At 43.6% G+C, this 20,591-nt stretch overlaps 3 protein-coding genes across 5 annotated transcripts in view; 2 read left to right on the forward strand and 1 right to left on the reverse strand.

Annotated features, from left to right (window-relative positions):
* Nucleotides 1-47: 47 nt before the first annotated feature.
* Nucleotides 48-2,648, forward strand: LOC108654077 (polycystin-2-like protein 2). The gene is made up of 8 exons (XM_018105130.3): nt 48-613; nt 674-898; nt 961-1,183; nt 1,254-1,484; nt 1,549-1,791; nt 1,859-2,058; nt 2,120-2,164; nt 2,223-2,648. Exons 1-8 carry the CDS (start codon nt 93-95, stop codon nt 2,344-2,346), a joined length of 1,812 nt encoding a protein of 603 aa, XP_017960619.1. The 5' UTR covers nt 48-92; the 3' UTR covers nt 2,347-2,648.
* Nucleotides 2,649-2,749: 101 nt separating this feature from the next.
* Nucleotides 2,750-7,419, reverse strand: LOC108654057 (endoplasmic reticulum metallopeptidase 1). Of its 2 annotated transcripts, none has more exons than XM_089262294.1 (10): nt 7,280-7,419; nt 5,265-5,926; nt 4,829-5,189; nt 4,387-4,770; nt 4,150-4,330; nt 3,753-4,081; nt 3,589-3,688; nt 3,427-3,529; nt 3,083-3,365; nt 2,750-3,027 (listed from the first exon to the last, which is right to left on the reverse strand). In XM_089262294.1, exons 1-10 carry the CDS (start codon nt 7,310-7,312, stop codon nt 2,860-2,862), a joined length of 2,604 nt encoding a protein of 867 aa, XP_089118420.1. In that variant the 5' UTR covers nt 7,313-7,419; the 3' UTR covers nt 2,750-2,859. The 2 variants fall into 2 exon arrangements, with proteins under 2 accessions (XP_089118420.1, XP_017960595.1); XM_018105106.3 differs by lacking the exon at nt 7,280-7,419 and adding an exon at nt 6,445-6,804.
* A 10,860-nt stretch (nt 7,420-18,279) lies between these two features.
* Nucleotides 18,280-20,591, forward strand: part of Rgk1 (Rad, Gem/Kir family member 1) — a 49,644-nt gene continuing 47,332 nt past the window's right edge. For both annotated transcript variants that reach the window (XM_089261719.1, XM_018106710.2), the window contains exon 1: nt 18,280-18,417. The gene's annotated coding sequence lies outside the window, so the exon portion shown is untranslated. The remainder of the gene's footprint in view (nt 18,418-20,591) is intronic.

Raw genomic sequence — 20,591 nt, forward strand, 5'->3', positions numbered from 1 at the left:
AATCATATTTCGATCATCGAATCAGCGCTGAATAAAGTGTCGAAGTCAAATATAACTCGAATCCGACCGAGTTTTACATTTTTTTTGCTGAAATGGGTGAGGCAGATCACTACAGAGTAATCTACGGCGATTTCCACTACACAACGGAGAATGCCACCCGATATGCTCTGCTGCACTTGATCCTGTACGTCGTCTATTTGGCATGTGTGACGAAGATTGGCCACGATTTGATAGTGCATGACCAATATTTTTTTATCAAGGGTCTTCGTAACTTACTTCAAATGCCGGACTTCAAGGCCAATGATAAGATCATTTCTTTTAGTAATGTCATAACAATTACCGACTTTTGGGACTATTTGCAGTTTGTGGTCATTCCCCTGCTGCATGGCAACGTCAATAATCACTCGAAGACCCACCGCGTGATACACAGAACAAGGAACCTAAGAGGCCATTTATTCCTAGCCGAAAACCTATTGCTTGGCCCACCGAGGCTGCGCCAGGTACGTGTCAAAAAGGACAACTGTGAGGTGCACAGCTCGCTCTTCCGCTACTTCAACGCATGTTATACGCCCTATTCGAAGATCAATGAGGCCACTGATATGGTCTATAAGGGGTAAGGCATTCGCATGGCTGTAGAGATCTCGACTATCCCTTTTCACACTGTTACTAACAGCACAAGGTACTATACAATGGATGAACTGCAAGCCGAACCCATCAAAGCAACACTGCATAGCTATTCCAGTGGAGGCTATGTGAAACTGTTATCATACGAACCGTTTGAGAGTCTGGCGATCATACAGCGTTTGCGTAGTGAAAAATGGTTAGATCGTGCGTCACGATTGGTTCTACTCGAGCTGAATATGCTCAACTTGAACATGGACCTAATACTGTCCATTAAGTGAGCTATCCAATTGACAATCATTCAATTAAATGTTAATGCTAATGATCTACAAACCCCAGATTAATTTTCGAGATAATGACAACCGGCATTATAAACACCAAGTACAGTTCGCAATCGTTCTACACGAGTCCACTGAACGGTGGCTATGCAACGGAGTGCTCCATTGTAATCTATATAATTAACTTCTATTACACCTACATTGAGGCCTTAAGAATTAGTCGCATCGGCCTTCGGCTATACTTTAAAAAGTTTTCAACATACGCATTTTTACCTGCTATTTTCGTAAGTTGATTATCTCCACCCACACCTGTCTGCAAACCATTATCATTATCAATTATTTCTTTCTAATCAGATCTGTTACATTTTAATATATATGCATATCTCGTCATCCTTCTACTCGGCAAAATTTAAGTCTGCCATGAATTCGAACAATGTGGATTTCGTTCCATTGGACCATTTGCTGTACACATTTTCGCGTCAGCAGATCCTAGTTGGATTCTTGGCTTTCTTCTCCTGGATGGGCCTGTTAGCATATATGGACTTTGTGCCACTTCTAAGAACTTTGGGAAGTTCTATAAAGAATGTATGAGCTGAGCTGAACCTGAAATTTTCAACAAATTGCATATTAATCATTTCGTTTCGTTTAGGCCTTCACTGACTTGGCTGCCTTCTTCATCATGGTCTTCGTCGCGTTTTTGGCCTTTGCACTGCTTGGAATGTGCCTGTTTGGAAAGGAAAATTACAACTTTAAAAATATCCCTTCCGCATTCTTAACTATGATCCGCATGACGGCCTGTGATTTTAACTATTTCGAATTAGCACAAGAATTCCCGTTGTCGGCATCCTTATACTTTTTTACTTACGTGCTCTTCATATTTTTCGTTGCATTGGTAAGCGATATGAGATTGACTTGAACTTATTGCTCTTGCAGTTGATGAACTTATCCGATCTCTGCAGAACATGATCTTGGTCGTTATTGTGTTGGCCTACAAAAAGGCCACAGCGTCGACCGCCTACAAGCCCTCGTTCCTGTTGTACTATATAAGAAAGCAAATCTTTCGTCTGACCTGCGGCCTTTGTAAGCCTCCCCGCTATCCACACAACAGTCAAGAAAATCAAGACGACAACACGTTCAACCAAGAAAGGCTGCAACAACTGTAAGCTACGATCGAGAATAAGTTAATCGAAAACATTTAATAATCTATATGACAATTGCAGATATATCACCAACGAGTTTACGGAAATCGAGTCAGACCTAAATATGTAAACAACAAGCATATTATTCACTAAGCACTTCATATACTTATTGACTTCTTTGCAGACTACACATTCGCTTGAACCTAATTGATAAACTACTTAATCGTTTCACGAACAACATGGATGACATAATAGCTAATGTGAAAAAGCAAAAGAAGCAGCAAATGAATAACCAAAAAACTGTCTAACAAGTTCACTAAGTCGAACTATAAGCAAATAATAATCAAAATACCTTTAACTCTTATCAGATAATAACGAAGTCCACTCTGTGCCCAAAGTTGCATATTGCATATTGCCTCTGGTAAACAAACCAATATACCCGACCGCACTTTGCACACAGTGTATAGGTATGGCCAAGCATCTAATCAGTGCCCACAACCGGCAGCACAAAGCGTTTATACTGTTGGCCATATCTAAATGACGGCACTGCGAGGTAGTAGCGAATTACTGACGAATATTTATAGTTGATTAAATATAGTTTATGAAAAAGAATATCAAATATTTAATCAGTGACTGGCGCATTATTTAACGGAAATTCTTATGATTACTTCCGTTTGTCTGTGACCAACAATCAGTAAGAGCTAAAGGGAATTTTGTTCTTAATATATATTTCCTTTCTCACTTTTTACCTGCATTAAATTATGTTTCGCTACAATTACTCATATATATAATAAATGTTGTGTAAAACAGTTAAAATAGCTTTAGTATAACCACGTCTCATAGGACGCCGGCCAGGGCGTTGCGTCCACGTAACTGGGAAAGCTGTCGAGGAACTTCTTAAAGTCAGCCGTGTGCAATTCCTTGTGATGAATCCAATGGCCATGCAGGCCCAGCTCGAACGTAGATGTCCGCCAGTCACCGTTGGGTTTCTGCCAAATATATAATTATTATATCATTATCGTTATATCAGTATATCAAACTCACCTCGAGCTCCAGCCAGAATTTCAGTGCATCTCCATTGACGCCATAGGAGAAGTAGATGTAATAAGGTGGCTTATAGTTAAGGCGGAGCGGCGCCTGGTGGAAGGACCAGCCAACGACTCGAGCGCCATTCAGCGGCTGTATGACGATGCCCATGTGATCCGGACCACTGAGCTCCATTTCAAAGCGCATCTTATTGGCCGTCAGCTGCTTCTTGGAAACAACCTTAGCCACGGGCAGTGCGTCCAGAACAGGCGCCGAAGCGGGAATCCACAAGGCACGTTCTCTGCAAGTGTTAAATGTATGAATGAGTGACGGAATGAGTGTGGGACAGTAGAGAGTCTTACCTGGTCTTGTGCCAGCGCATGTTGTACAATGGATAGCCGCAGAGGGTTTCCTTTTTGCACTCATCTCTCACAGATCTGGCCAGAGTCATGTTGATGACCTTATCTGCATGGGACGACATTTGTTAGCCAATGTAAGAGTTTTACTATAGAGGAAATACCTACTTTTCACGGAGTAAGTGCGTCTGTCCTGTGGCATGATGAAGTAACCAGTTTCGGAGCGGCGAACGTTGTTATTTGCATCGTGGAAGGTGCGCTGGGCATGCTGTAATATGAGAAGACTCAATGAATAGGAAGCTCCTACCGGAATCTCACTTGGCCTCACTCACCAATACCGCAAAGCGCTGCACACTTGTCTCTGGCCGGTAGGGGAAGCCCAAGGGGGTGACAGCAATGATGATGCACACCAAGGTGATGCCCAGCAGAGCGCAAATGATCGTCTTGGATTTGCGGAACATGTGCAGCATGGGCACGATGAAGCCAGCGACCAGCAGGCCCACAGCAGCGCTGAAGACGGCTATGATCAGGTCCGGATTGGCTGAGTCGCCGAAACGACCCAGCATCGGAATGAAAGTGGCCAGGAAGCCGTGCGAGAAGTAGGCAAAGAACAGGAACGGAGGCACATAGCAAACGATGTGCGGAATGATCCAGGCAACGTCTGTGAAGCAGAAGAAATAAAGAGAAATTAGGCTCGGTATCAAGAGGTCATTGAGTGGTGGAGCTTACTGCGGCTGTTCAGGCTGGTAGACAGATTGAATACCACGCCCACGGTATAGAAGAGGCAGGTCAGCATGAACACAAATGCAGAGCGGATGCTGCAGATGGTGAGCACCAGGATGAGCAGCGCCAGGAAGAGGCAATGGCAGTGCAACAGCAGCTGCACACGCTGGCCAATGGGCAGTCGATCCTGGAGAGAAGCGAGAATTCAGACCAAACTACAGGCAATCAATCAATCGTACTCACAGTCGAGGTGTAGTGGAAATAGAGAGCGGGCACAATGGCCAAGCCGAAGAAGAAGGGACAGAAGTAGAGACCCAGGATGAGCCAGTTATGTGTGAACCAGGAGAGCGGTATATGCACCAGATCCATGAACACGGCAATGATAATGGGCAGTATGAAGCCTGCGACCACGCCCAGGATGAGCACGCCGAAGGTGTGCAGCGTGCGCTTGAGCACTTGGCTGAGCTTGAGGTCAGAGTTCTTGGCCATCAGCATGATGGCAACCACACAGGCCACAATCGCGCCTATGGCCACGACCACATTGAGAATGATGCCCTCCGTTTCGGTATAGAAGACCAAGAACCAGCCCATCACATCGTAGTAAACGGTGTGTCCCTCGGCGTGTTTCTGTTCACAAATTCCAGAAGTTAGTTCCTTAGCTATGAATTATTCGTCAAAATATTACCGAAGTATCCTCAAGCTCCGGCGCGCTGGATATTTCGCGGATCAGTGCCAAGAGATTGTCACCGGTATTCTGGAGGCTGCCGCGTGGAAAGATTTCCGCACGATCGAACCGGGTGTGGTAGACATAGCCATTGTGCTGGTAGGCCATGTCCAGGCCGGGCACAGCGCCATGGTCGCGGAATACGCGAAAGTCCGTGTCGGAGGGTATGAAGTTGTGTTGGAACATCTCCTCTGCCATGGTCGAGGCATAGGGGTGCTTGATGGCGCGCCGATAGCTCTTCATGAGCCAGGGGTGATTGGGGCCGGACTGGAAGAGAATCTCGCGACCGCCATTGCCAGCCGAGTCCAGGTTGATCAGCGCCCTGTCAATGTCAATGAAGCAGAAAGTAGAACTTAGTGGAATGATCATGAATGAGGATTACGCCTGGGTCACCCACTTGCAGTTCTTGGCCCACTTGTGCTGCGTGATGAAGGCGTGCGAGGCCTGCAGCGGATTCTCCTCGGCGCCGTTGAACAGGAAGACAGCCGGATGCTTGAGAGCATACTTTGATTTGGCCAGCACGCGCAGAGTCTCCAGCATGACGGCCACCATGGAGCCATCATCGCCAGCGCCGGGGCCCGCCGGCACCGAGTCGTAGTGGCTGTTGATGAGCACATAGGTGGTGCTATTGGAGCCCTTGGGACTGATCTTGACCACAAAGTTCTGTATGCTCTGGTACATGTTGACGGCCTCCCAGTGGATGTAGCTGCCGGAGGCCACCTGCACATCCACTTCGATGTCGTGGAGAGCGCCCAGCTCGGCGCGCACCTTTTGCATGGTGGACGTGATCACCTGAACGGATCCCATTTCATTTTCGCGGCTGCCCACCACACGCGGACCCAGCGCCACCAGACGCTGCAGATTCAGCTCGGCGCGCTCGGCGATGAAACGCTCCGGATTCTTGGCCTCATCCTTGATGTTGAGCGGGCGTGGCAGTTGATTGGCGGCCGGTATGGATATGGCACAGTAGATGAGCAGCCAGAAGACGATGAAGCCGGGCGCCCAATACCATTTGATCTTCTCGCGGCTGATAAAAGCTCGTTCGCAGCAGTTGGCTTGCTGTGGGCGAGTGGAAAAATCGGCAATAGTGGGTTAGTGGTTGAAGTGGTTGCGGGCTTTTCGGGTGGTTCGTGATGTTTGTTCAAGATACGGGCAGGTGAATCAGTTTTTAATTAAAACATATTCAACACTTTTTGGGTCGACTATAATGTGTTAATAGTTCGATTTAATCCATCATGACTTTATCTTATCGACGCGTCTGTGCAGCTGTTGCCACCGCCAATCGCCACGCCGATAAGCCCAAGTGAAGGCTATGTGACAGAAATGGGAGTTGGAGCTGCAGCTGCCACAGACAATCGACGCCCGAATTGGCAAATGTCTGCTCTGATAAGGCATCAACACACAGAACTCTTTCACATTGCACCACCCGAATTAGCTAATCTTATCAATGGGTATCGACAAAACACTTGTAGCTCTTGCTCTTGCTCTTGCTCTTGCTCTAGCTAGGCGCATTCTTGCGACACTTGTGCTATTTGAAGGGCCTTTGAGTTATCAACATTGACTACCCCTCAGCTCACCTCGTCGTCTACCAGGTGCAGCTGTCGACCCACCAGCAGTGGGTCCGCATTGCTGGCTTCTGAAGTCGGCGTGATGACGCGTCGCCTCAATTTCTTTTCACTGAACATTTGATCTTTGTTGTTCGCTTCTTCAACCGGTCCCAGCGAACGTGTCTCTCTATGCACAAACAAATGTATATATACAAGCGACCTATGCTCTCACGCTCTCACGCTCTCTCGATCACTTGCGCTCTCACTCTCCGGCGCTCGCTCTCTTTGTGCGGAGCTCGTTGCGCGAACCAGAACGAACCGTACGACTTGCTTAGAGGCTCGCCACTGATCGACCGACTGACGCAGCGTTTGAGCAACGACTGAGCCCAGGAAATTGTTTCGACTAGGTCTGCAGTCGACACCGATATGTTCGTATCTTATCTGCATGGTCTTTGGTTTCCTAAAGTTCAGCCGGGCTGGACTTGCAGAGTGCCACTTGTATGCTAGAGCATCGAATTAGTTGCTATATTTATTGCAAATGATTTATGGCAATAGCAAACTCCCATGCTACGACTGCTGAATCACACCTTTATCTATCTTCTGCTCCTCACATTTACTATTGGGGCCAACATTTTCAGAGAAACAATGTAATTTGTTTGTTTGCAGCACAGTTTTGTTTGTGGACTTTAGTAGATTAAAAGTGCAACCCGCTCGGGCAAGTGCGTATCAGCTTAAATTGCCATGCAGCACGTCACTGGGAAACTTAGTTTTGTGCAATAGTTAAAATGCCATGACCTATGCCATGGCACGTCCAGCACGAACATTCGGATTACCAGCAAAAGTTTTGATTGTTTATAATTTGTACCTTGGCAACTTTATCCTGTGCCTCACTGCACATTGTAACTTGTCAGCTGGAACGTTTAATATGTATATTGACTACCGCTGTCGCTGTCGCTGCTGCTGCTGCTGCCGCTGCTTATGGTAGTAAAGTACACCCTTGACTAATCCCATCAGCATCAGCAACGGCTCCGTTTGAGCGTCAAAACAAACATCAGTTGACTACGCAGATGAGAAGGCGGCAGTTCTTTAATTATTCCCTTCGCTCGAATATCTGTGCAATCCACTTAGCGGCCGACAGTCCATATCGTACGTGTTTACTTCTCAAATGTACATATGCCTAAATAAATAATACGATTTGCTAAATATTCAATGAGACATCGATGGGCTCTGAATACGTCTGGCCACGAAATGAGAAACACGTAAATATGATGGCAAATTTATAAATAAAGAATTCAATTTATAAAAGTATGCTACGGTGCTTAAGGCTAGCACTCTTAAGCTACAACAAATCGCTGTCGACTTTGTAGGTGACTTTAAAAGGTATAAATATAGGAAAATCAAAATTCGTAAAATTCAATCAGATTCCTTCTGGTTAGACTCCTGCTAGTATTGCAAGAATCCAATTTGGTTTGCATAATTCTGCTGTTGCTTCATTAAGACTCTATCCCAATTAATTTACATTCAAAATTGTTTTATTTTCAGACTAATTTGTGCGTTGAATAAAAAATAAAAAGTTTAAAATGTAATTCAAAAATAATATCTTGTAACGCTATTTGAATTTGACTTGGAATAATTTAGCTGTTTAATGCTCTTATAATGCCTATTTTCATTTTGTTTAGTATACTTTCCGGCTGGTAATTTATACGTTCCTTTTCGCTGCAAAACTTGAAATTTTTGATTGCATACTTTTCGGCGTGGCAATTGAAAAGGCAAAACAAATGTGTTTTCTCTAATCTAGATTAATTATTTCGATTTACCAAAGTACACAAGTCTAATTGGCCAACGTATAACTATATTCATATTAAAAGTTCATTTCCATACATACATTTTCATTGTCACCTCACTTGATTGCACGCTAGAAAGCATTTACATATAACAATATTACGTATACGCACGCACGCTGCTGCCCTCTACCAAGAATTGCACTAATTTTCTTGCATTCCACGGAATTGTGTCACGCCCTTCTGACGCCCCATGCAAACACGAACTGATGCTGTCAGTGTGCACGCACTTGACAGAGGCCTAGGACGCGCCTACACACACACACAAACGCACTCACACATACACTCTCTGATGGCGTCCCGCTTGGAATTGAGGACATAAAACGTCGAAGACCATTGAGGGAGAGGGCGGGTGGTTGTCGATCCACTTGCCAGTGTCATTCAACCTGAGTGAAAAGAAGACAACATGCACACTCACACACACACACACACACACGTACACAATTGCACTGCTGGTTAGTTGTAGCTGTACTATTTTACTCTCTATTTATGTTAGTGCGCACATGTGTATGTGTGTGTGTGAGTAAGTGTGTGTGTATTCATTCATGCCTTGTGGCACACAAATTCGTAAACAAAACGTTCATCCGAATATTGGTCAAAATGAAATCGATAAAATGAATGCCAGAGCTAATAAATATATGAAGAACGCCAAGCATTGGCCCAACTGTCGACACACTGATGACGGGTCATCAAGAAAAGCCCAGATTGCTCAGTCGAGACGTTTTATTAAAATATTTGTTATTTATGCAGGCCTCTGTTTGAATTTCAAACGCTTTGGCGCTCTACGCGCAGGCGCTGCCTCTCCATTTGACTAACAGAGAGATAGAGGACAAGCGAGAGAGAGAGAGAGAGAGAGAGATTGAAAAACGCCGGCAAGCAGCCGCCGCAGTTGCGGCAACAGCACTAACACCATCACCAGCTATCCCATGCGACGCCTGGGCACAACCAAAACAAAGCCCAAAAAATATGTGTGTCAGCTGCTTTGCTTGTGCTTTTCTATCCTGCTGGGCTTTCCACTCAAATTCGCGCTGTTTTTCCGCTGCCTGCTGTGTGTCGCATGCTTCGCCGTTGCTCGTTGCCTGTACACACACAAACACACACACAAACACACACAGATACCCTCACTTACACACACACACACACAGACACACACATACCCATACTTGAATATGCGTGGCTCGGCAGTTTCATTTGATATTCAGTTCAGTTAGTCGTAGTTGAACGGTCGTAGCTTTTGGTCGTCTCGTCTGAGCAGCGCATCAAGTTCTGGCAACGCAACGTATGAAAAATGTGCCACTAAAACGCCAATTCCCTATACAAAATAAAAAAAAAATAAATAAAAAAAAAGTGAGGCAGCTACGAGTGCGTGTGTGTCTCCGAGTGAGAGTGTGCCAGTTTGTGTTTATTGCCAAAGCATGGGCCGCAAGCCGATATGACGGCCTAGCTAAAAGAAATTATATAATTTTATAGAAACCACATGTAAATTTCTCTAATCCACAATTGTGTCGCTCAGCCGTTGCCAGAGCAGTCGAACATAACAGACAACTAATCAAAGCCAACGCCGATTGAGGCTTGACATGCTCCAATATCCGCAGTGTAGCATACTTTTATGCGCCCGCTAAAAACATGTGAGTCCCGGTTGTTGTCTCTGCTAAACACTGTGGCCTGGGCCACCCCATGCATTGTTTTGCCGTTGTATTGTGTTCGTCTTTGCCTTTGTGTTCGCATTTCATGCGTTTCCGTCGGGGTTTCCTTTTCTTTATTGTCTTTTTGTTTTTTATGTCGGCTTACTTAGTGAAATTTATACCTAGTAACGGAATTGGGTATTTGAGAGCAGCGGGCTTCCAGTCATATCAATTTGATATGGCCTCACATAATTATCGCTTTTATATACCAGTTTCGAGAATTACATTTCCTGCGACCTCCTTCCAGATCTAATAAAGAAAAGTACAATAATAGTAATGCGGAAGCAAGTGTTTTCTTTTGTTTTTACTTTTTTTTTCTTTAAATGAAATTGCTGTGGCTGGGTAATGCGATTTGATTTGTGCCGCGATAGCGCAAGGGTATTTAATAAGGTTTCATTTGAGCGCGTCTAATGTCCTTAATCATGGAATACTTCGCACGTTTCTTGTTGTTGTTATAGCCCGTTCACATGCTGTGCAGTCGATGATGATATCATTGATAGCATTCCACTGCGATGGGCCCGCTGTTTGCCAATTAAAGCCGGCATGAAGCAGGTCGTTGACCAAGCGCATTATCTTCGCAATATAATGGTATTATACGTGCTTATAACCATATGTTATCTATGGCATACTTACTCATACGTGCGTCATTCCAAATACGTAGCATAGAATCTTGGGCATGGCATGAAAGTGCGCCCTTTGCCAAGAACCACAACAAACAACAACGAAGCACACACACATACACACACACGCAAACACAAATACAAAGACAAATACCCGCTCAAAGCCACACTCCCACATCGGAGTTCTGTGGTCATTGTGTTTACGGCCGGACAATGACACAAATGCGGCTAACAAAATAGGGAAGCGAAAGTAAATACAAAGCAAGATTTTAGGGGAAAAAAAAGAACATGGAACAAAAAAAGTTGCAGCAAATTTTTCATTGAAGGCCTGGAAATATCAACCGATTTTTCCTTCACTGCTGTGACAGGCATTTTAATTTTCTGTGGACTTTCCCCATCGCTTTGAGGACATTTTAATGTTTGTTTGGGCTGGCAAGTTCAACAAGAACTCTCTACAATTAATTACCAAGTCGCCTGTTTACTTTGGCGTTCATTAGGCGCGCTCCAACTTTGCTGGCAACCTGATTAAATTTGAATATCGTGTTAGATGTGGCGCATGCATCTTTTGTCACCAGGCGGCACAAACAAATTTTATTTGCGTACGCACGAGTTATTTTCATACTAGTGATTCCGGGAAAAAAGAAAAAAAAAAATCGAAAAGCATTTACGCAAGGGTTATGCGACATTCAATCGCGAATGTAAGGGTATTTAATGCGTCAGCAAACAGCTTGTGGGCGGAGTCAAAGCCAGGCGCAGCTGTCGATTTTAAGTATCAGCCATCAGTAATGCGTATACGCACCGCATACGTGGCCCGGGCCCGCCGGAGCACTCATGCGGACTGGGTGGGTGATTGGTTGGCTTAGTGAGTGTGCTACTGCTTTTTAATGAAGTCATGTGAAGCAGTCGCAGATTTACCACTGATTTATGAGTAGACATATATGTATGTTGGTATGTATGTAGCTGTGTCGCCTCTCAGTCGCAAGAGCAGCCCTACATCAATCAGTGGCTCCAGTGCTATGCATCAGTTGCCCCGGTAATTGGCACGAATTTGGCCTAATGCAGTCCAACCGGATGATTGGCTCGATTGCCAGCAAAATTTTGGACAGGCTCTACTATTACCACGACTGTGGCATCGCTCTGGCCCCTTAATTAAAACTCTACCGCAATGTGCAATGAGGCAGCATTTAATTGCATTGCGTCCGGCTTTCAAAATAATTGTTACGCCCCCAAGGATCTTTATTGCCATTGCAGCTATTTAAGCAAATTTTCATTTTCTCAGCTGAGCACCGAAAAATAAAACAACAAAACGAAAACGAAAATACTGAAACGCAACGCTGCATTCATTCTGCTCTTCTACCTCTCCCCTCCTCCCGCCCCGTTGCTTCACTCTTCCGCCATTGTTTGCCGTTTGCCTGCCATTTCCACTGTGCCGAGGCGTTTAATTAATTACTCGCTGTTCGGTGTTCGGTGTTCGGTGCAGCCAGGTGAACTGAGAGCGACGCTCGCAAGGAGTCGACGGTTTTTAATGTTTAATCTCCGGTATTTTCTTTTAAACTGTAATTAGCAGAGAAAGATTTATGTTTTCTTTTTACTTGTTGGCCACTTTATTTTCGCGTTCAATTTGCCCCTCTGAATATCGATGGAAATCTATATATATAGGGGATATATCCACTTATACGCCCAGGAGGCGACTGTGTATAAAATTTGTATTTAAGCAGGGTTTCATATTAACGCCGTGGAATGCTGCATAAAAAGGCCATACTATCGCATCTCTCGATAGCGACAGCTCCTCATGCTCTACTTATAAAAAGTGTCTGAACATTGCACTAAAGTATATGTTTATACGTGTCTCTCTTGCTCAACAGACTCGCTGACTCTGATGCTATTAAGTATAAGTATCTACTTAATTGCATTTTTATTTCCTTTTTGTTCGTTATTGCTTGAAGAGCATAACAATAAAAAAAACACACAAAATATTCATTTGGCTATAAAAATAAAATTATTTGTATATGAAAATGAATCCAACATTCAAGTTTGAATACATAAAAAAAAAGAAGCAATCTTCTAATTTTACTCGATATTTTTATTTGCTATATTACACATATATTTTATAAAATATATAGATTATAAATTATGCCTTAATGTATCTCGTTAGTTTTGCTATAACAAAGCGAAAGCTATCATAAAGAGACAGAAAGATAGAGAGAGAGAGAGAATGAAAATCTAGAGTCAGATATAATTCAACTTCTCGCAAACAAGCATAATTTCCCATATATTACTTTGGCAAATATAAATAAAAATACTTATATACAAATATTGCAAAGCAGCATCAGGGGAAGGCAGCTCAAAGCTCGGGGGAGATACAATGGCTAGACCATTGCACTTCGCTCTGGCTTCCAACGAGGGCAATGACTTGCACTATTCTGGCTGGGCAAGGCAAACGCATAAGTTGGAAAATAATAATAATTTTTGGCCAAGTCGCCGCGAGCTTTTCTCATTTTGCGTGATGTCGCGCTATCATTGTGCAGACGCCATGCCAGCTGCGTCTGGGTCAGGGAGGAGGAATTACAGCTGCTCTTTCATTTTTTTTTTTTTGTGTTTTGGAAAAACTGCATTTGGGTTTATGATAATGGAATGTGCATTAAACTCTTCAGCTGGCCCGGCGGGGCTCTACTGCGGCTGCACTTACAAAATCACCCAGTGAACGCAGCTAAAGTGCGCCTTGGCCACATCAAAGGAACAGAGCAGAGTCGACTCACATGACTGCCGTAAACTGCGCATCAATGTTGCTTAATGGTCCTGCTTAACTGACAAACTGACCTCCAGCGTGGGATTGAGTCGTCAGGGGCTATTCCCAGAGCACAAAACGAAAGAATAAACAGAACTATAGGCATGCGGTTCATCGAGTATAAAAAAGAAAAAAGTCAGCATAAGCCGCAAGGTAAAAACGTTTTTATCTAAGCCATGAAAGGCCAACAAGCACTTTTGATTGACAGGCACATTCAATTTGTGCGTCGTTGGTATTTGGCCCTTGCCACAGTGGCTTATTGGAATTGGAATTGTTCGGCTACACTGTTTTTGCCTTTATACGAAGAGCTAAGCAGCTACGGCAAGTCATTCACAATAGAGGAACGCACAAGCATTTATGCAACGTGTCGGAATGGTACTCACTGTATGAGCATTAGTCTCCCCCCCCCCCCTCTCTCTCTCTCTCTCTCTCTCACTCTCTCTCTCTCTCTTTCTCTCTCTCTCTCTCTCTCTCTCTCTCTCTCTCTCTCTCTCTCTCTCTCTCTCTCTCTGTCTATATCTTCGCCTCTGTCTGAAAGAAACTTCTTTTGTATCGCTTTTCAGTTGTCATTTGCAGTCTGAATGACTTTGCGAATTCAGATATTGATATGACCTATTCATTGAACTGGAACAGCAGCCAACAACAATGCCATGAATTACAAGTGCTGACTAGCACTAGATGGCACTCAGTGGCCAAGTCCTTCAAAGTTGGCGCCAAGTTTCGGTTTCTCAAAGTGCACCTGGCGTATGCCCCACGGCATGTTTTCAACTATAGTTGGCAGCGTTTAACAAGTCAGAGCTAAGCTTTAAGTCGCCCGATATGTGCAAAGAGGCGTATGCTTAATATTCAGCTAATTAAGTGCCTATTAGAGGCCAGTTCGGCAGCCCATGTGGCACAGAGCCAATTATGCATGCGCGCACGTATGTGAGTATTAGTGTATGTGTGTGTGTGTGTGTGTGCTTTTGTCATAGTTCATATTTTGGCAATAGATGCGAGGCGACACCAATCGGTGCGCCATTTCCCATAGGCCTCAGAGTGCGTGCGGCCTAATAGTCTAAGTGTGTGCGTGTGCGTGCGTGTGTGTGTGTGTGTAAGTGTATTGAAATCCTTTTAACGCCATATCTAAAATTTATGTGCTTGCCAAATTGAATTATTGTGCAAACTCAATTTTGCACAAAATGCGACCGAACGGTTTGCTTTCAATACACGCACACACAGCGTGAGAGAGAGAAAGAGACAGAGAGAGAGAGACAGATTGAGTTTGGTGTGTGCCACGCCTATTTAATTTAATGGGCGTGCGACTTGTAGCATATGTAACTTTAGGCAGAGCACGACCAACCACCAGATGCCATTCGATTTATTAAGCATTCATTTAGCCCAGGCATACCCTAGACTTTGATTCTCTAATATACCCCAAACGGTTCACTTACAGGGTAATAATAATTTCCATTTAGCTATTTTATTAGATATTATATTTAATGAGTTATTTCATGGACGAATAAAATATTTATTGAAAATTGACTGCCTGGATTTTCATTTAAACTATGAAATTCGTTCAAGGTGAATTTAAGTCTATTAAAAAAAAATTGACTGGAAGACGAGATAATACTCCAATGAAAGCCTATTTCATAGCTAACGAACTTTTCCGCCTGACTACAGGGGATCAAGAAGAAGAGAAACTTTGTCCGCCTTTCAAGCTGTCACAGCTCTATTTGTGATTTATGAGCTCTGATGTAGCTTCCGGGCGCACCTTTTGCGGCAGCCACACGCGCGTGGATCGAGGCAAAGGCAATGAGGATTTAAAGTTCTGGTTGGGAGAGTTGAGCTGCGAAGGCGACATTTGTTTCTTAACAAATGGCTGCCCTAATGAGGCAAACATCAATCACCTGGCATTGTGACCAGCTGAGAAATGATAATAATCAAAATCATAATCATAATCGATGTGCCGCCCAATGAATGTGAAATGAATACGAAATTATCGTGGCGACGCAGCCTCGCGGTTGACAAACCGTCGATGATGATTATTGTTATTGTAACTCCCATTGGGCGGCTGTGTGCGTGTGTGTGTGTTTGGTTGAGTGATTAAATATAAGCATACGTGGAAAATCAAATTTACCTCTACACCTGCACAATTAAGGTGTATTCCCATGCATTTTATTACATTTTAAGTTAAATTTCTTGGCGAAGAAGATTTTCTTTTGACAACACGAAGACAAACTAACTAACTCATTTCCATGAATATTTTCCACTAGTTTAAAGAGACGCCAAGAAATTTCCGGGCTTCCCCGCTTGTCACAGTTCTGGTAAACATTTTTGGGCTAATTTTCAAGGCTTCACAACTTTGTCTAAGCGAAGTCAACTTTGCCATGAAATGACTTTTATCATGTTTTGTCCTCTAGATTGATTTGACACGTGAACTTAATTCAATTGGAAAAATAAAGTTTCGCTTTGCTTAGGGGCGGCATGAGGGTGGACTCTTATGAAAAGTTAAGAATATTTCAAATAATTGTAATACCAGAAATTGCTTGCAAATTTTCATGGCTGGCTGCGCGGCTAGCTGTGCGTCCTAATAGAAATATAAAATTACGCATAATCAAGAGCCAAGGCACCAGCACCAGCAGCAGCAGCAGCAGCAGGTGCTGGAGGCGGGGGGGGTGGCCATTGAGGCGTTACAAATTTGCCACCATATCACTTAAGAATCTGGTCCCAGTGTTTGCCCCCAAGTTAATTTCAACACGCACTTTGCTGCAGCCACCGATAGCGAGTGCGAGCGTGAGTAAATTCGTAGATATTTCGGTAAAAATAATGTTAATATTCTGGCTTCTTGGGCTTAAAAGCCGAAAGTCACTTGGGCAGATGGGCCAACAACAACAAGAACAACAACAAGTGAACACAAAATGCGAACAGTAATAGAAAGTGCTTGTGTAATGGGCGTGGATACTCGTAAATCTGTAAACAGCGCATCGGGCACGCACGGCGTATACGTAATATGAGAAAATAATTGCTGCGTAGCCAGCGGCGGCGTTGACGGCAGCGACGTCAGCATCGGCGTCGGCGACAACAATGCGACTAAATTGCTTTTCAAACGAGCAAACACGCCCCCAAAAAACACAACGGCAACGGCATGATGAATCGGCAAGAAAAGAATGGATTTTAGAAAATAACCACAAAATGATTTAATTTAACTTTGCCTCAACTTCAATCTCTGTCTCTGCCATCGAATGGTCAAACAAATTTGCAAAAGCCTGTCCTTAGCTCAATGCCAAATCATCATCTGGCCGGGCCAGGCCGGGCCGAATTTGCCAACAGCCCAGCCATAAATCGCAATCAAACAATTGATCAAATGCTTAAATTGATATATTGAAACTAAAGTGCGGTAAATTATCCAAGTTCGCAGAGTCAAGCTGGCAGTGTGCACAGGTGAGCCGGTAATAAGAGCATCCCTTGGCAGGCAGACAAAACATGCAACTGTTTTTATTGCTTGCCTAGCTCCAGGCAGGCAGAAAGTGTCGCCGTACTCTCCCTCTTATCTACCCAGAGCGAGAGAGAGTACTGTACCGAGAGTGGGTTGTGTGTGGGTCAGGTATGCCGTGTATGCATATGAGACATTTGTCAAGCTTGTTTGTGTTCGCCTGCGGCTCTATGGAAGGCAACAGCTGTCACTTTACATATTTCATACCCTCCAATGCCGAGTCGAGGATGCCGACGACGAAGCCAATTCCCAGCTGATTCTTGAGCCATACAAATTTGATTAGTTCGCTTAAGTATGTCACGAATGCATGCACAACTAACTGTGTGTGTGTGTGTGCGGTATGTATGTAAATTTGCTAGTTTCCTAGGGTATTTCGTGTTCGACGTGCTGGTTGGCATTGCCACAAAAGCAGTTTGTCACATTGCACAAATCCTTGGGTCTCAACAAAAATAGCAGCGCCAGCTGCCAGGGGTAAAAACCCCAAACCCCAAACCCCAACCCCAGCCACAATTCTCGCCCCGAAGGGCGTGTGACTGGCGTGCTTTTAATTGCTGCTTGCAAATTATGTTCACTGTAAACTATATATACATACATATACTATATATACACACATATATGTATGTGCATATTGTGCAACCTTTGAAATGCCACTAAAAACCAAACAAAAAGCAACTTTGTTTTGTCTGCATCATTCGGGGCAGCCGCAAATTTAATTGCAACTTTTCTCATTGTTTGTTGTCAGTTGCTGAGCCCTGCTCTATTTTGTTGAAATTGTGTAATTGTTAGTGAATAGTTGGAAAACTGTTCTCTGTTCAGTTTGCTCATTTCATTTTGTAAATTATGTTGCAATTTGCAATTGAATTCGATGTTACAATATACATGTTTCTTTCCAGCTAATCGAAAATCTTCTCTATTACAGTTTGACTCTGACTAAAGTGCACTCAACCTAAGGACAGCCGACACATTCGAGATTTATTCGCGCTGCGTGTGTGTATGTGTGTTAATTGATGCAAAACTTTGTGGTTTCACATCAATTTCGTGTAGGGCAAAGTAATTAACTAATATTATTTTAAATTGAAAAAGTTTCACTAACGTCTGATGGCACGACGAACTGATTGATTGATTGATTGATTGAGTGATTGATAGTCGATATTGTGGTGGTAAAGCTTGGTGGAGTTTGGGAAACAGCACAGCAGCTCGTCCGCCATTGCAGCTGAGCGCCGCAGCGTTGCAAGGTGCGCGGCTCACAGTGCTCTGCGGATGCATTTCATTTGGAAAGGGGCCCGACAAAGACAATACGGAGGGTTTACGGAGTGCTTTGGCCCGTTTACGCAACAGAACGGGCCCCTCAATTCCACAGCCGCAACCCACTCCGCCCGCCTCGCCATTGCCCTCCACTTCCAGCGGCAGCGGCAGATACACGACCAACGCCCCACAGCTGCCGCCCACTAGCCCGCTCACTGGACCACGCCCCCACCAACAGCATCCGCACCAGCACCAGCACCCGCATCAGCAAGAAGAATCACGAGGAGCAAACAACACCAGAATCAGAGAATCAGTCGCTGATGGCAACCACGTCAATGGCCTCGACTATCATGTGAGTAAACAGTTATCTCTCGTACTTAGTAGGCATTGTGGCATGTAGCTCCGCTTGAGGCATAGTACACCAAATCGGCTTCACATACGTGTACTTTGCTGATTTTAAATAAATATATCCACATGTATGTATATATGATCACATTACGTTCTCCAGGCAGGGAATGGGAATGCCTAACACCAGATCATCCTTACATCCTGTACTTAAGCCAAGCGTTTTTTTATGATTCAGAACACAAAGAGCACAAGGATGTGACTATAACAATAATAGATATATTTTAGAAGCTAACATATTCATAACATTGCATGGATACGCCTCCCATCGAGTTTCGTAGCATTCAGCTTTTGTCATGCAGCTGCCTGCACTATAGTTTTTCCAATATGCACTAGAATAGTTGGCCAACAGTTTCAGAGACATTCATACTGCTACGTCATTTATTTAGCGAGGTATTATGATAAATATCTCCAAGAGTTTCAGTCTTTGGCATTGATGCACCTTAATCGTAGTAGTAATCGTGGTGTCGTAGCATTCAGCTTCTGTCATGCAGCTGCATCCACTATAGTTTTTCCCACATTCACTAGAATAGTTGGCTAACAGTTTCAGAGACATTCGGAGGCAGCCAATAGTTTTAGTAACATCCATACAGCTATCTCATTTATTTAGCGAGCAAATATGATGAATATTTCCAAAAGTTTCAGTCTTTCACAATGATGCACCTCCCACCGAGTTTCGTAGCATTCAGCTTTTGTCATGCAGCTGCCTCCACTATAGTTTTTCCAATATGCACTAGAAAAGTTGGCCAACAGTTTCAGAGACTTTCGGAGGCAGCCAATAGTTTCAGAGACATCCATACAGCTATCTCATTTATTTAGCGAGCAAATATGATGAATATTTCCAAAAGTTTCAGTCTTTCACAATGATGCACCTCCCACCGAGTTTCGTAGCATTCAGCTTTTGTCATGCAGCTGCCTGCACTATAGTTTTTCCAATATGCACTAGAAAAGACATTCAGAGGCAGCCAATAGTTTCAGAGACATCCATACAGCTATCTCATTTATTTAGCGAGCAAATATGATGAATATTTCCAAAAGTTTCAGTCTTTCACAATGATGCACCTCCCATCGAGTTTCATAGCATTCAGCTTTTGTCATGCAGCTGCCTCCACTATAGTTTTTCCAATATGCACTAGAAAAGTTGGCCAACAGTTTCAGAGACATTCGGAGGCAGCCAACAGTTTCAGAGACATCCATACAACTACCTCATTTATTTAGAGAGCAAATATTATGAATATTTTCAAAAGTTTCAGTCTTTTACAATGATGCACCTCCCATCGAGTTTCGTGGCATTCAGCTTTTGTCACGCAGCTTCCTCCACTATAGTTTTTCCCACATTCACTAAAATAGTTGGCCAACAGTTTCAGAGACTTTCATACTGCTACGTCATTTACTTAGCGAGCTATTATGATAAATATTTCCAAGAGTTCCAGTCTTTGGCATTGATGCACCCTAATCAAGTGTCGTAGCATTCAGCTTCTGTCATGCAGTTCTCTTAACTCAAATTCCATAGCATTTGTTTAGTGTCGTTTCACTGAAAGAGTGCTACTTCATTTCAAAGGCATTTAAATGTGGAATATTATCAATATGTTAGCATTCAGATACCTGCCACCGATTCTCGCAGCATCCCGCTGTTTCCATGCAGCTGCTTTAACTCAAGTTTCAAGTTTTGGTTGTGTCACATAAGCTTCTGTCATGCAGTCACAGATCATTTAACTTCTGCCATAAATTCGCTAAAAGACGTGAGCTAAGAGCATTTCTGTGAATGATTTGATTATGTTTTCTATTGCGTGAACAGTGAGGATCAATATTTCCACAAGCTTCACATTATTCAGTCTTTGGGATTGATGCACCTCCTATCGAGATTCATAGCATTCAGCTTTTGTCAGGCAGCTGCCCTAACCCAACTTTCATTTTTAGAACATGCACTGGACGACTTTAGCACAGTTTCATCATTCACGCCTTTTATTTAGCGAGCAAATATAATCAAAATTTCCACAAGCTCCATAGATGTATTATCCCTCGAGTGTTATATCATTCAGCTTCTGTCAGGTAGTCTCAGAGAATTTATATATGGTTCTTTAGTCTTTGGCATAGATTTAAAATACTTTATGCATTTTA

The sequence above is a fragment of the Drosophila navojoa genome, chromosome 5, assembly GCF_054131105.1.
Source record: "Drosophila navojoa isolate 15081-1374.11 chromosome 5, UAZ_NAV_1.0, whole genome shotgun sequence".
NCBI classification, from domain to species: Eukaryota; Metazoa; Arthropoda; class Insecta; order Diptera; family Drosophilidae; genus Drosophila; species Drosophila navojoa.